Source organism: Leptosomus discolor, chromosome 5 (genome assembly GCF_034619465.1).
Source record: "Leptosomus discolor isolate bLepDis1 chromosome 5, bLepDis1.hap2, whole genome shotgun sequence".
NCBI classification, from domain to species: Eukaryota; Metazoa; Chordata; class Aves; order Leptosomiformes; family Leptosomidae; genus Leptosomus; species Leptosomus discolor.
In genome coordinates this window covers 40,571,279-40,586,992 of record NC_141395.1, presented here as the reverse complement: position 1 = coordinate 40,586,992, position 15,714 = coordinate 40,571,279, and the positions used below count along the sequence as shown (strand labels likewise).

At 41.3% G+C, this 15,714-nt stretch overlaps 1 protein-coding gene across 5 annotated transcripts in view; it reads right to left on the bottom strand.

Moving 5' to 3' along the window:
* Positions 1–15,714, bottom strand: part of UBE2F (ubiquitin conjugating enzyme E2 F (putative)) — an 83,156-nt gene that overhangs the window by 3,012 nt on the left and 64,430 nt on the right. The window contains exon 10 of one of the 5 annotated variants that reach the window (XM_086465125.1): positions 7,080–7,135. The exons of the other annotated variants lie outside the window; for them this stretch is intronic. Within the exon in view, the coding sequence (XP_086321251.1) occupies positions 7,121–7,135 (15 nt within the window). The 3' untranslated portion in view covers positions 7,080–7,120. Of the gene's footprint in view, positions 1–7,079; positions 7,136–15,714 lie in introns of those variants that run through there. 5 annotated transcript variants of the gene reach the window in all.

Below are 15,714 nucleotides of genomic sequence, written 5' to 3'. Positions count from 1 at the left end.
CCTCGTTTTTAAAAAATGTTGATTTCCCCCATGTCTTGATCAGCATTTAGCTATACACTGCCACTAAAACTTTTGCTAGACAACACACCACACCAGAAAAAAGCAGTAACACAGCCTTTTTGCTATAGCTTGCCTTGAAAGGCATCAATATTTCCTTGGCCCCAACACCATGCTTCAAACACTTCCTGATCTGCTCCCTTTACAATGGTTTGCTTTTGTGCCAGTGCGTTTTTCTATCAGCAAAAGGATAAAGGTTATCTCACAGTCAAAGTCCCAAATCAAAGGATCGAAGAACTATGATCCATCCGAAACGCTGTCTGTGATTGTTTTCCAGCTGATAAAGTGCATCACAGACATGTCAATGAACTATACGTGAAGTGCTTTGAATATCAAAGAAGTTTAAAACACAGTTTAAGGACAAAAATATCACAGCTGTGGAAATAAAAATCTAAATGCACTTTAGGGAAAAAACACCCACTGCTAAAGGCTCTTCTCAAGAGAGGTACAAATCTGTGTTTTGGAAGAAAAAAGCAGACAGCATAAATTACAAGCATCCATTACAGGAAACCACTTAAGATGCTTGACACCTCAGCATCGGGCAGTAGGAGCGCAGGTGGAGAGGGCAGCCATGGAAGGACTGCCTGCTAACAGAAACCAATTCCTTAGGGTTGCAGAAATCCCTTTCCTCCTTAGAGACAGGCTGCCTGCACTTCTTAGGAGACAGGAGCAGCTATTTTGGTACAATATGGCACCTGCTACAGGCAATATTCTGCACGGTGACTTTTTAACTCTGCTGCAAGCACACTGATTTCCATGCTCATACAACCATACGTTAAGTGTGCTAAGAAACTAATGCTACAGAGCTAATGCTACCTTAATTTTATATAAGATTTCAGATGCCAGGCAACTTCAATCCACAGATGAAAGTTACGATAGCTGGGTATCACGTTAAAGTGTTACTGTTACTGGGAACCACATCTGTTAGAGTGGCTCCCAGACTTCATGCTGCCTCAGGCAAGAACAACCTCTAGGCATCCTGAGTCTGTTAAAATACCACACAAGCAAAAGAAAAGTGACCTTCTGAATTTGTTTTCAGCTCTGATATGTTGTGAACTACCTTGATACAAACTAGAATAATTACTCATAATGGCAAACGATGCTGGAAACCTCTCATTTACTGGTTATGGTGGATGTTCTCAGTATCATGGACTGATCGCTCGCAGCAGTAACGCTTGCTGTCAGCCTGGTTTTGGGCACTCACAACATCAGAGCATGTTGGTCACAACACTGTACCTGATAAATAAAGCCTTCTGGATCATCATGTTATTGGGGTATAAAGCTAAATAAAAGGCAGTGAGCTACAAAAATGCAAAAATACTCACCTTGGCAATACCACTGTAGAATGACCAACACGGCGACACTTCCTAGTAGTATTTTGCTGGTTTTGCAACTCTCCAGAGTCCCTAACACTCTTAAGTCACAAGCCCAAATGTGGTGGAAACCGAATGAATTAAATGAGGGCTTGACTGTATATTACTTCCTACTCTGGTATTTCTCAGAGGGACGGGTTGCTAAAAGAAACTGGGCACAAGGCTAAGAAATACCACTGGACATGCAACAGCACCAACTGCATATTTGCTGTTATCTACAATATCTAAGAGCAGTGCAGTACAGACAGCTCAGAGCATCCTCTGCTTTTTCAGCTGGACCTTTATGAGGTTTTCAAATGGGAAGACGGGCTCTCAGCAGTGACTTAACAGAAGCAGGACCTCAGCAAAGAAGGAAGGCTCCACAAATCCACACTGTCACTTAGGCTGACTCGACAGATGAAGGAACTGACAGCGTTGGCAAGAATATATTTCACACGGTACTCACTGTATGAGAACCTGGTTGTTGAACAGGAGGTTCTCATCCCATAGCTGTAATACTCCATCTTCACATGCCATATGGCTTAATAGTTCCTGATTAACAGGGGGCACTCTTCTACGTGCACATCTGTTTATGTGCAGTACTGAATAATCAAATGTAAAAAAATTAATCAGAGCAGCACATATTCTGCATTATAAAGAGGCACGTACAAAATCCTGCTAGGAATGCTAAGGGAAAGAAGAGGGACTCATTTCACGGGGAGTGGAGCTGGAGACACGTTGTGCACCTGACACACAAATGCTGTGTGTGGAAGCACCCATTGTTGTGCAGTACGTACCTGCCCTCCTACTCTCCGCGATGCAAAATGCATGTTACCCTCTGTTAACTTCCTATCAAGGGCAGACAGTATCTGTCAGAACTACCAGAAAGATGGCCTAGAAGACAGGTTGTGCAAAACACCTACATTTAAAAAAAAAACCCAAAGCCTACCCATTTGAATGGAGTTTCTTTCTCTGATTCTTTCTATGGGTGACTCTGAGGAATTGTACCCAGCCCCAAGACTGCATGAGTGCCCTGAGCCCCAACCACCTTTTGACACCAAAACAGACAGTGATGAGAAAAAGCATACCACGCCCCGTGGTCTTGATCACAGAATCACAGAACGGTAGGGGTTGGAAGGGACCTCTAGAGATCACTGAGTCCAATCCCCCTGTTAAAGCAGGTTCACCTACAGCAGGCTGCACAAGATCATGTCCAGGTGGGTTTTGAATATCTCCAGAGAAGGAGACTCCACAACCTCCCTGGGCAGCCTGTTCCAGTAAAGAATTTCCTCCTCATGTTTAGATGGAACCTCCTATGCTCAAATTTGTGCCCATTACCTCTTGTCCTGTCAGTATGCGAAACTGAAGCTCAGACAATGCCAGCATCCCCTTAGCACAATGGCCATCCCATAACACAGCACAGTAAAGGGATGGACAGCACAAGTATCAGATTATGCAATTCAACAAATGCCTTACCCATACCTTTTAAAGGAAAAAAAAGTACGATGATCAGCTAGGAATAGGAAACTAATAAAAAAAGAAACTAGAACACCGTAACTCTAAGCATACTCCAAAAGAGCACAGCAGGCCCTCTCCCAGCTCCAGCTGGATGCTAAGAGGCACAGATGAGCCCAGATGCAGCTCCGGGGGGACTGAGGGCCTCACCGCCCTGCCCCACATGCCACCCCTATAGCTCCCAGGCACTGAGCTGCAGTGTATGTCCCCCGCCCCACCTCCAGGTCCCTGTCTTATCCCAGCTCTCACCCTGGATAAGCAAGACCCTGGTGGAAGCCCAGCTCTGAAGGTGCTCAGTTCTCAAATCCATGTATAAGAAGAAACCATCTAAAACAGGAGAGTTTGCGCAATTTTAGAGCAGTCCTAAAGCAGCTTTACCCTGAGCTGTGGGGAGGTGAGAGGTAGAGAGAAGCGACACGTAAGCAGCCCCGTGGGAAGTATTTGCTGCATGATTAATGCTGGCCAAATCATCACTTCATTTGATGAAAATCATATGAGGACAATCAATTGAAGAGAAATTCAAAATCCATCAGTGGATGAAGAGTATGGAATATAAGCCACAATATATTTCACAATATCATTAGCTGAAAACTTTCTCATTTAAAACAAATGGATACATAAGAATTATACAATAAAAAAAAACCCGAACAAACATTTAGCTCGTTATCCTTAATATACCCACTACTGGTACCACTTCCCATAATGTAGTATCTGGCAAAATTTTTCTTCTTGCTACTCACAATATTGACCTCAGTTTCTGCCCTCAAGTATGTTAGAGGCCAGAGACTATTACCCTCCCTTTTTGGGGCCTGTGTTCACCAGGTTGAAGGCCACACTGGCCAGTCCCTGCAGGAAAATGTGCATTGGATCACATCTGCCAGTTGATTGCAACTACAACCACTCAGATACTTTGACAAACTCTGATCCACCTTCACATCGTTTAGATTTACAATTCTGTAAAATTCAAATGGAGAAAAAAAAAAATCACAAAAATACTCGATTGCTCCTGTCCTTCCCTCCTTTGTGTTAAAGAAAACAATGAAATAATAATAAAACCCCATTACTTTAACAGAACACTATTTTAATCCAAAGTTTATCACCAAGGTTGAATTCCAAACAATTTCTGTTGGGAGCTTACTTGCAGTTTTACTTAAAGTGCAGTTTAGTAAAGTGGTCTTCTGAGCACCAGGAGAATGACATTACTTAGCTCCAGTCACCAGCAGATTTACCCACTAGCCCTACAAATTATATTTAAAGCAACCATTTCTTTCTTTTCCATCTTGCAGGAAATAATGAGTATTCATGCCCATCAAGCCCCATACACCCACTCCCATTTAAAAAGGAGCTGAATGAAACCTTCGAGTAATACAAAAATCTCAAAATATGAGATGTTTTTCCAATTCATGTTCCTGCCTTGCTATCATTTCCCTGTCACTATTTAGCTCAGCCTCTACACCACGTGAAGAATTATCCAAGCTCTGTGATTAAATTTTAGTTCTACGAAGAAAGAGAAGAGTGGGGGGTAAAAAACCAATACATAGGTATCTCCCATGCCTAGCAGATGCAGTTGAAACTGCATCGATTTTCATGGGCTGTGTTCTCTACTTCAGATTTCAAACGTGGATTCTAGACATCAAGCAATTCTGATTTTGCAAAGTGATGAGAAAACACTTTAGTGGATCTCTTTGGTAGATAAGTCTTAAGGGGGAAAAATGGTGGAATTTTTACTCCAGGGAGAAAAAACCCAAACACAAACCCAAAGAATGCCACTGTTGTTTTACTGCAACTATTTGGAAAAACTAGCAGTCTGGGGAAGAAGTGAAACACTAAATTTTGGAATTTGTTTTGAAAAATAGAGGTTACAGAACTGGCGTGAAAAGTAGTGACCTGCCTGCCAGGACACCACTCTGGGGAGAAGTCGAAGATGTGTTGCAAAGATAGAGAGAAGCATCAGCATGCTGAATGTGAAGCAGCATATCCATTTGTTCAAGATTCTCAGACCTTAAGTAGGAACCATTTTCCCTCATGCTTCCGCAAACTTTCTGTTGTTTCATAGAATCATGGAATGGTTTGGGTTGGAAGGGACCTTAAAGACCATCCAGTTCTAACCCCCCTGCCATGGGCAGGGACACCTTCCACTAGACCAGGTTGCTCAAAGCCCCATCCAACCTAGCCTTGAACACTGCCAGAGAGGGGGCAGCCACAGCTTCTCTGGGCAAGCTTGCCAGTGAAGCAAAGATAAAGGAAAAATGTACTCTCTGAAGTCACTGGAAGAGGAAAACGCTATGGATTAGGAGGCAGGGTGTGAAAGCTGCTGGGACAGCCAGGGATGACTACATCTAAATCCTGTTTGTGCAAAGGAGAGGGAACCAAGCCAGCTGAAGAAGCCAAAGCAGCTTCCCAAAGAAAACCATTCCCTGTATCAAATGCAATGTGGGTCTTCACACTCTTGCCAAATCTGTCCTTTGGCTTACGGAGCAGCTTGGCTAGAGGCAGATAGTGGAGCCTTTTGGGAGTTGTCTGGTCTTACAGCTGCAGTGCCAAATGACTCAGGATTTGCTCTGACTGTGACTGATTTGCTTATTATCACTTATAATTTTGCCTAGGTTGCAGAAAACAAATAAAACCTCCTGGGAGTTAAACCAGAGAGCATGTAGATTGCTCGGGCACTCAGCACCTGACATCAGGCACTTGTCTCCCTGCTCTTCCAACACTACTGGGGTCAGCCCAAGGCTGGCACCCGGCACACTGGCCATCATGTTGATACAAATGTTGGCAAGCGTTATAGAGAAAGCCTTTCAAGAAAATTACCTGAATCATCCCAATTACACTGATGTTAATCTCCTCTGTGCTGCAAATGCACTTCCACCCATGAGGATGCCCTTCATTCCCAAGAGAGGATATGTCCTCTGGATCTGAGATCTTAATGGATATACTACCAGTGCAGAGGAAATGGGAGCTGCCTGGGTCTGGCAAGAGGGGTTTTGCAAGTCATATTCAAGTCAAACAAACCCAACCAGACAGGTGAGGCACATGGGGAATTCAGCTCAAAGACATCAGGATTCAACAACCCTCCTACATGTTTCCATTTTAAAGCCATGCATTTTTTCTAAAGAATGCAAAGCAAAAGCTTTCCTTTTAAGCCACTTATTTGCCTAAAGCACGTAAAACTAAAGCTTTAAAACATCTGCATTTCTTCCACATTTCTAGCATTACCTCAGCAAGACAAAACACCTGCAAAAGCTTAATCAATTTTGCTGAACCTTGAAGTGGCTCCATCTATAATCACTGTTATGAAAGATGAAGAATGGTTTCTATAAATACTTTTAGCATTAGAAAAGGAATGTTTTTCCTATTTACATCTGTTAGCACAATTAGCAGCTGTGCTGTTGCTCATTTGCACATGTTGTTTAATGTACTTTATGCTTACTGGAAAAAGGCTTCAAAAGCTGTAGTATGGACACAGAACATAAAATGGCGAGGCAATCCAAGAAAAACCCCAGTGCAGTCCTCTAAATGCAGGAATATTGCAGAAAAACAAATATGTATTCTACTGTGGCTGCCACAATTTCAGTGAGAACAACAAATACCAAACAGGGTGGTTGGGTGTGTAGAGGAAGTGAAGGATTTGCTGCAATAAATATGGAGATAAATAAACACAATGACTCACAGGGAGAATTCTTATGAAAAGATGTTTCTGGACTGGCATGGTCCTTTTGTTCTTAATAAGGCAGTTAAGATGTAATCAAAGACTAATAAAAACCCCACAACAAAAATTAAACAGCTTCCAAAGAAACCACATCAAGTTTGAAAGCCTTTTGGGGCTAAATTCTCTTCCAGTGTGGTAAAAGCCTGAAAAGCTAAGGTTGCTCTAATGCAGCAATCAAGTTCTTCCCTCGAGAAGCTCCTTTGGCCACTTACCAACTCCTAAACTGTAAATGTGGCATCCACAGGCACTTGTACTGGCTGGAGAACCACGGTCTGAAACAGCTTGAAGAGAGTTTCAGGACAATAAAGATGCTGGGGCTCTAGCTTTGATGCACACAGTCATCTGTTATTGCCCTGCTGATGTCTTCAGGTGTCACAGCGACACACGCACATCCCCATCATCAGCACGGAATTGAATTGGTGCGTGCAGCAGCTGACGTCTGAGTGGTGGCAGCATACGTCAGGAAAGCGAGGCTGCAAGTTCTGGATCAGCTACGAGTGCTCTGGGATTCATTACAAATACGGGGGAAAAAAAAGGTTGCTTACACAGGAGATGACAGGCTTGTCTGGCCAAAGGTGAATATATACTTCAATTCCTCAGATACACTTCATGGGTGCATCTAATTAGAACAATTCTTCAATGTTTTGTAACCCCTTTTAGAAGAAATCAGGAAATAGATATTCAATTCAATGTCTAGGAATAAATGCGAGTTTCTTACTTTACTTGAAGAACGTTAAAAAACCCTCATGCTTTAATCACATCACAGTTTTGTACAGTTAGAAATAAAAAGCAGTGTTCTTGAAAATGTTTAGAACCAGTTACTTCCTAGTAGGAAGACAGATTTCAGGATGTCAAGGACTGGTGCAGGGCTATCAATTTAAACATGGGAATGAGGTTAAGTGGAAAACCTCACACTAGACAACGGACAAAGGCAGATCCCAGTCCAAGAGAAGCTCAAACATGAGGAAGTAAAATGGGCCCACAAGGATGAGACCATGCTAATTTAAGCAACACATTGAAATATTCTACAATGCAAGCAACATAAAAAATGAGGGCCTGACAAAGCCAGCCTGAAGCAAATATAATGAGAGCAAGATCTGGGCATGCCTCCCCTTGTCAGCTCTAACAATATCCTTGTCTTCACAAGCACTAAACGGCCTTTCTGTTGTCTGCCCTTTGTTCAGCTAAGAGCCAATTGCATCAACCGAGTTGCTGACAAAGTGCAGCACTGAACAAGTCAAAGTTAAAAACATTAATTTGCATCCCAAATTCTTGGACCCAGATCACAAATCAAAAGCCTGAGGCCCAGATCTATCCTTGTAGCTCTTTGAGTCTCTTTGGAAGAGTAATGTGAGAAAAAGCACACAGAATGAGCCAAAGGAATGGAGATGACTGTCCTGGGTGGAGAAATCTGCTGCATGTTTGCAGTACAAAAGGTAGCACTGAAAAGAAAGGAGAGGTTGGCACTCCTGTCTGGAATGCTGCAAGTCTTAGAGACCATTTGTAACGATGACTCCACAAAGCAATTATACTTTTAAGCATGATGTATGAGTGTTACAAGCTCTGGGACAACCAGCTGAGATCCATGGTAAAATAAACAGACATCAAGAAGAAACAAAATAGCTAAGAAGAGTGAAAGGTAGTAAAGAGGTCAAGTTATAGCCTAGCTATGTCTTTATGCATTTCTTTTGCAAAGATTGAGTCATTCCATACAAAGAACTGTCTGGGGAACTGTCCTGAAATTTCCTGACATACCTCAACTGGAGATGAAGCACCAAGAATTCCAGCAAAGACCAAGGGATTCCTGAAGCACTGTAGCAATCACATTTGGCAAAACATTTCTTACACTAAGGAGTTTTAAAACAAATACCTTCTTACTGTTTCTATGCATATAGAAGTAGCTGTATCACCTCAAACTCTTTTCTGCCATAGCCCTGGATCCCACAGGAAACTCTTGGGAACTTTCTTTTTTCATTATAATTTCTTGCCAAGAAAGACTGTGACCTCACAAACTTCACATCAGAGTAATTCCAAGTTCACATGGAAGAGTAAAAATAGAGAAGGAGAAAACCAGTTTACAGAGAATTGAAAACAACTAAAAACGGTACGAGGGAATCCAACGAGATGTTCACACATTGTGAAAAGGATAGCAGAATGCATGCAAGCGAGCAACTAGCATGATACGCTATACAGTTCTACAAAGGGTTTTACAATGCCACTCTTTCTGTAAACTTTGAGAATTAATAATGCAAGATGAAGAAGCAGAACCTTATGAAGTTCAGCAAGGGGAAATGCAGACTTGCCCGTGAGTAATGCCATTCACCAGTACAAGTTGGGGGCTGGCAAGCAGCCTTGCAGAGAAAGACCTTGGGGTTCTGGTGGCCACCAAGCTGACCATGAACCACCTAAGACGACCACCAGCAATCTGGGCTGTACTATGAAAAGCACTGGCAGGAGGTCAAGAGAGGTGATCCTTTCACTCCACTCAGGCCTGATGAGACACATCTGGAGTGCTGTGCCCAGCAGGCTCCTCAGGATTAGAGAGATACTGGAGTGAGCCTAGCAAAGGGCCACCATGATGATCAATGAATTGCAGTGGCTGTTACAGGAGAAGAGACTGAGAGACTGACTGGGACTGTTCAGTCTGGAACAGTCTTGATACTCTCTTGGTTTGAGGGGACCATAACAGGTATAAATACCTGATGGGAGGCTACAAAGACAGAACCAAACTCTTCTCAGTGGTACACAGTGACAGGGTGAGAAGCAGTGGGAACAAACTGAAATACAGGCAATTTCTTTTAAACATTAGAAAGAGGGGTGTTTTTTTTTACTGTAAGGGTGGTAGAACACAGGAATGGGTTGCCCAGAGAGGTTGTGGAGTCTCCGTCCTCGGAAACACTCAAAATCTGACTGTACACAGTCCCAGGCAACCTGCTCCAGCTGACTCTACCATAAGCACAGGGGCTGGACCAGACGATCTCCAGATGTCCCTGCCAACCTCAGCAACTTCGTGATTCCATGAAATACCTCCTGAAAATGTCTCAAGGATGAAGTGCTGGAAAACCTACAGAACAAACAGCCTTCCTAATGTGATTCAGCGTCACTTTACTTGGTTATACTGGGCATAAGCAAGAAAGAACAAATAAATATTTTATCAAGAACTTAAACTTGCAGTTACATTAAAAACACAAGCTTATTTCCATGTTAGCTGCCAGCTCAAAGTTTTTCAGTGTCTCCTTACTCAATTTCATCATCATCCATCATTTTATATTTCTTTAAATTACTCTGCTACTGTCAGAAGAGTATTAGACTGACAGACTCCAAATAAATAGCCAACTTTTATCAGAGTAGCAAAAGGATAGGAAACCAAAATCCTTGAAAAGCAATAGTGGCACTGAGGTTAACACATCAATCCATACCACAGTGATGCACCAAACATAGGAACATTTTGTTAAAAGTACAATTTTTAGTCTTGAGGAACAGAGGAGGAAAGTGTTGGGCTTGTCAACTCAGTAATTCCTTTACTCTCAGCTGCACAGAAACTCTTTTGTTCTACACCTAATTACTATTATCTCATATTCCACTATGTTCCAGGATCAGATTGTTTAGCTTATAATATATGGATGGATTCCCCTAAGTCTTCCCTTACCCAATTACAGTTTTACAGTCTAGGAGGCTTTAATCAAAAAATTACTTCAAACCTAAAGTGCCCTGCAGTTCTGTATCTCTCCCCACCTACAAAAATTTACAGTAATTATGTTAAATTGATTGCTTCTAATGATCAAAGCAAAAACTTCCTTTTCCTTTTCAACTATTTTAGTAGCTAGCTGTACTGTACTGCCTTGTTCCAGAAATTGTTCTCTTCATGGCAGCCTTTATTTTTATTTTTAAAAAGATGGCCACAGATTTTAATCACATATGAGAGAGAATTTCCTTTTAGCCACAGAATTATAGCTGGGACTGCCTGCAGAACATAGTGATCATATCATGGATGAGCAACCACTCATCATAAGGATGAATGAATGGTGTGGAGCCACTGCCAAGCCATTAAGAGCAACTCTCCTCTCAGCAGCACAAGGAGAATGGTTTCAAAAACCCAGGTGAAGCCTCTTTTTGTCAGTGTTATGCAGTGCCAAAGAGGGCTCCTCGAGGGAGAATGGCCATCTGAACCAATTCAGACATGAGAGTTACTTACTGTTAGGGACTCAACCTCAAGATTCGCACTGATTTCCTTGCCAAACATCTCTACTCTGTTTATCACAAACATGGGTTGAAGTTTCTAAGACGTAAGAAAGAAAACCCCCCTAGGACAAGTCTCAGCTGTGACTGAAGTCATTGCAGTGCAGTGCTGATTTAAACCACAGTCCAATCTCAGTTCTGAAAACAAGAAAAAGAATTTATTTTGCAAGCAGATAAAAAAAAGTAGAATGTCAAGCTTCGATGACAAAATCAGTTGCTTCTTCCTTTGTGCATTTTAGCTTTTCTATAATAGAACAGGAACCTTTGTCACCTACAAGTAAGAAAGGTAGCACAGCAGAGAAAAGTGAGCTGTCTTTACTCCTTCAAAACTGAACTCAGAGCAGAGGTAAAATAGGTGAGAAATGTTGTCTGTGTAGGAACATTACAGCAAGACAGACACATTCAAGTCAAAATTAAAGAAGGGATAAGAAACAGAATGCAACTTAAATGCCAGGGTATTAATTCAGGACTAAGAGGATCCAAACAAGTGCCCAGACCCTCACCGCTTCATTGTCCTACCTGGGGTGAATTATTTCCCTCTCTAATTCACTACATTCCCACCAGCAAAGTAGCAAAAATCACGATGAGCTCTCCATCAATGTACTTTGTTTCCACTGATGAAACACCCTAAATAAGAGCTAGGCATTAGATCTCAAATTTAACCTACCATTAATTGACTCAAATTGACTTAGAGTGAACTGAGAATCATAAAATAGTTTGGGTTGGAAGGGACCTTTAGCAGGAATACCTGAGTATCTATGGCCATTGCTACCTTGTCAGTGAGAGGAGGTAACAGTGTCCTCCTACCATGATAACGTGTCCTCCTCTGCTTCAGAGTTCCAGCAATTTGTGTAACTGTAAGTGCTGTTTACAAGAAACTATGCTCAAAATTGCAATGCTGGATGATCAAAGTAAATTCATAGACATCAGATCCTATTCTATTCACACAAAAATAAGTGTCAAACATATCAACAAATTCTCCTGTAAACCAACATTAACAAGCTTCATGATACTAGAAGTTAAAAACATCCCTATTTTCTTTAAATCAGTTTCTGTACTTTATTATTAAAGATATTGAAATGCAATCACTTACAATTACTACTAATCATAAGAAAAAATCAAGACAAGGTGAAAAGCTTGCCTTGGCTGCAGCCAATAGAGAAAAACAAAACAAAGGTTTACAGCGGTGAAATATTAATTTTTATTCCTGATGAAGCAAATAAGATTCTTAAAGCAAAGGATCACCTTTGCTATTGCCTGTTAAATTTTTCAGGGTTATCTACCTATTTAAGCCTTGCAGATGGACATCTGTGAGTTTTCAGACAGTATGAAATATTCAAAATGTGTCCAAACTTGGTTTACTGCCTCTTTCTCCTATTAAATGTAATTCCTATTTATTTTTCAAGAGGGATTTCAGCTCATGGGTTCATATGCTCAATGATACTGATGATACTAAAGAATCAAAAGCAGCTGTTTTCTACAACAAGCACTGTAAGTACTTTGGAAATTGTAAAGGACTTATTTTTCGTTGAGTGATAAGCTAATACCGCAGCAGTGTCAGATCAGTGCTTCACTGCAGTAATACAAGAAACCCAGCCACTTACAGCTGTAGCAATTGTTAGGTGTCTTGTCCCTGTAGACTTCACTGCTGGTGAGTATGCACCCCATCAGGTTCTTTTGGCCAGTAGTACCATTAATAGTTGCTTCTGTTTTTGCAGCCAAATAAAACACAGTAAAAGCACCTGCCCAGTCCTCTGGGATAAATATATATAATCTAAGCACAAAATTAGTGTGCCTGACCATAAGCTGAAATAGTGGAGAGTACTACCTAATCAGAGAAGTCATCACGTAATAACCAGCATCCTTATGATATCTTCAGATGAGAAAATCCAGTGGGATGCTTGATTAAAAGGCTCTGGATAGACACGGCTGTTAAATTGTAGCTATGAAACTCATAGAAAGCCTGACTTTTTTCCAGCGCCAAAACCCAGCACAAAATCTGCTGAAATTCATGTCAACATTAACAACTGCTGACTCCAACAGACAGAGTTGGCCACACCACTACATATGTATAAGAATGGTGGCTATGGTCAATCCATACACTGAATAGAAGGCCATGGGCTCAAAAGAAGTAACTTACTTGTAGCTTCTGCTGAGTAATAAAATATACTACATAGAAAGTAATTTGCAGGTTACATGGTAAATGTTTTACTATTGAAATAAAGCCTGTCTCTTTCAAGACACCAGAAAAAAAAGTATTCCAGCTTCATAGATTTTATTCCTGAATATTCACACTATTGACAAGGTAGACAGTACATGATGACAAGCTGAATTTTTCAGATAGTTTCCCCTTAAGTCTGCCAACACAGGGCTGGAATGCATAGAAAAGACCCAGTCCCTGACAACACTTCATTTGGCAGCTGTAACCAACCCACTTCTCTCCATTTACTTTGCCAAAATGAACGTGAGGCTAAACAAGGTAATATCTGAAGTCAGCACCAGCACGGTGCTGGAAAGGGATTCCAGAAAAAAATGTTGCTGATCTAAAACTTTCTTATGCCATGTTCAACAGGTCACCAAATGAAATTTCAGACTATTTTGACAAATATTCAGTCTGCCATCCTCCCTTGACTGACGTGTATGCAAACTTGGTTTCGTAGCTAAGAACACAAACAAGCAAGATGCTGTCAGATGTTATCCCTTCACGCTGTGACAAGCCAGCCATCAGCCACCATACCCAAACACGCTGGCAGAGGCTCATGCTCTGGATGAAGAGTGCGACTAAGGAATTCAATCAAGAAACAGCCAGCACTACTAGGTACTCTACACAAGATGGAAGACGTTTCTTGCCTCCATTTTTTGACATGTTCATACCAAGATTATCCTGCGTTCCTTCTGTGTAACATGTGTCCCTGCATCTGTCTCTCCTCGAGTCATTTTAGAGCAGAAAGCTACTCTGTCTTAATAAATTACAAAATAAATCGGATTAAGGCAGAAATTCAAGCAAGCAGTGCAGAGCTGTCAGTCATGAATTTGAGGTTACTGACAAGCATGGAGCAGAAAACAGGCTGGTAATGTGACATGCCAGACCTCATAACTCTGCACAATCAGCAAAATACCAGGCTACCTACATCATGTTGGAGCTGGATATTATATTACATCCTTCCAGTAACAACAAAGTTACATTTTGTTTCTATCTCCATTCATTTATGCAAGATAACATTAGAGTATGTTAACCCAGCACTTCACTAACAGCTTGCAATCCCTCTCCATACCGTGATCAGCCTTTGTTCTTGCATACAGGAGACAGGAATGAATGGCAGATTATCAGATTATCTGTATTCACACTTCATTACACCCCTGGGTCTTGCAGGAACAGTTAATACATTTTCATGCGCCACGCTGAAATGGAGGAAGGACAGTTAGCTAATGCTATTTTGTGGAACAGCTGCTACAAGACCAACGCAAAACTGAAGACCCATCCTGAAAAACTCTGAACAGTCTCAATTCTTTTTTAATTGAAGGAGAAACTGAGGGCACTCAGCACTTTGGACATTTAGATGCACAGCATGACTGACGTGTTTTCTAAGCTACCACTAAGTGTCAAACTCCAGTTTGATCCTTCTGCCCTGCCAATAACTGACAAAGATGCTATTCTGAAGAGGCTGTCAAATAATGCTTTGATTGTCTACGTTCTCCATTTGGCTGGCTTGACAGATGAAAGCAAGGGTTTACTATTAAAACATTTTCAGCTTTCCATTTGTTATACCATTATGTTGACGGCCAGGATTTAGGGAACAAACTTTGAAAATGATACAAGAATGTGCCCATTTTTTTAACCCCTTAAAAATAATTCAATAAACCTTCAAAGCATCTAACAGCTGGATGTTTTCAGTGAGGGACTACAGGACAGAGCCCGGGATTCAAATAAGCAAAAGACATGACAGACACATCTTGGAAGATGGACTCTAATTACTCTGACCTGCATAGGTAAGCTTGTAAAGCTGGGGGAAGGGAGAATGACAAAACCCTACTGACCCAAATTTTAAATCCCCACTTATGTCCCACAAGTAGGAAAAAGCTTGCGCAGTACTAAGAGAGGAAATAGTCATGGACTCTGAACTCAGAGCCCTCCACTTGCAAACACAACTAGTGATTTCCAGATTGGACACAGGGTCACTGTAAATGCTTTCTCCTAAACATGAGTACCTAGCCAGATCTTTCCACAACACCTAGTGGGCTTCATTTGGACAGCGTATGCAGGAAACGCTACTTAGTGAAAAAGCAGGGAGCACAACACAGAATAGAAGAGCTACCAAGAAACATGACTGCATCTGTGGATTATGAAATTTTATTTATTCTATTTTATATAGTACAAATGTTTTTATTTAAATGTCTTTTGCAGAATCTTGGACAATTTTGCTAAGTACTATCCAAACAAACAGTTTTGCACCCAAATTCACCAACAGTCACTATGGATCAGTGGATATTTCTAATTCTCAGACAGATTTACGTCAAGATATTTAACTGCTAACTATTCTGTGTTGCACTCCCTGACAACAATTAAATCTAGCAAGCAGAAAATCCAGTGAAGAACATCCACAGGAAAGCTTTTTCTTCCAGCCACACAAACCCAATTAACTCAAAGCTGGAAGAAATGTTCTTGCAGATCATTCAGTCTCCATTTACAAAGAGGTAAACCAATCCAAATGATTCAAGCACGAAGAGTTAATGCACTAAATGATGCATTCCCTCCAACAGTCACAGTACCTCTGCTCTTGGGCTCTGCAGCCTAAGTATCGAAGAACTAAGCCACTCTATCCTTCAGTTTTACATAAAACC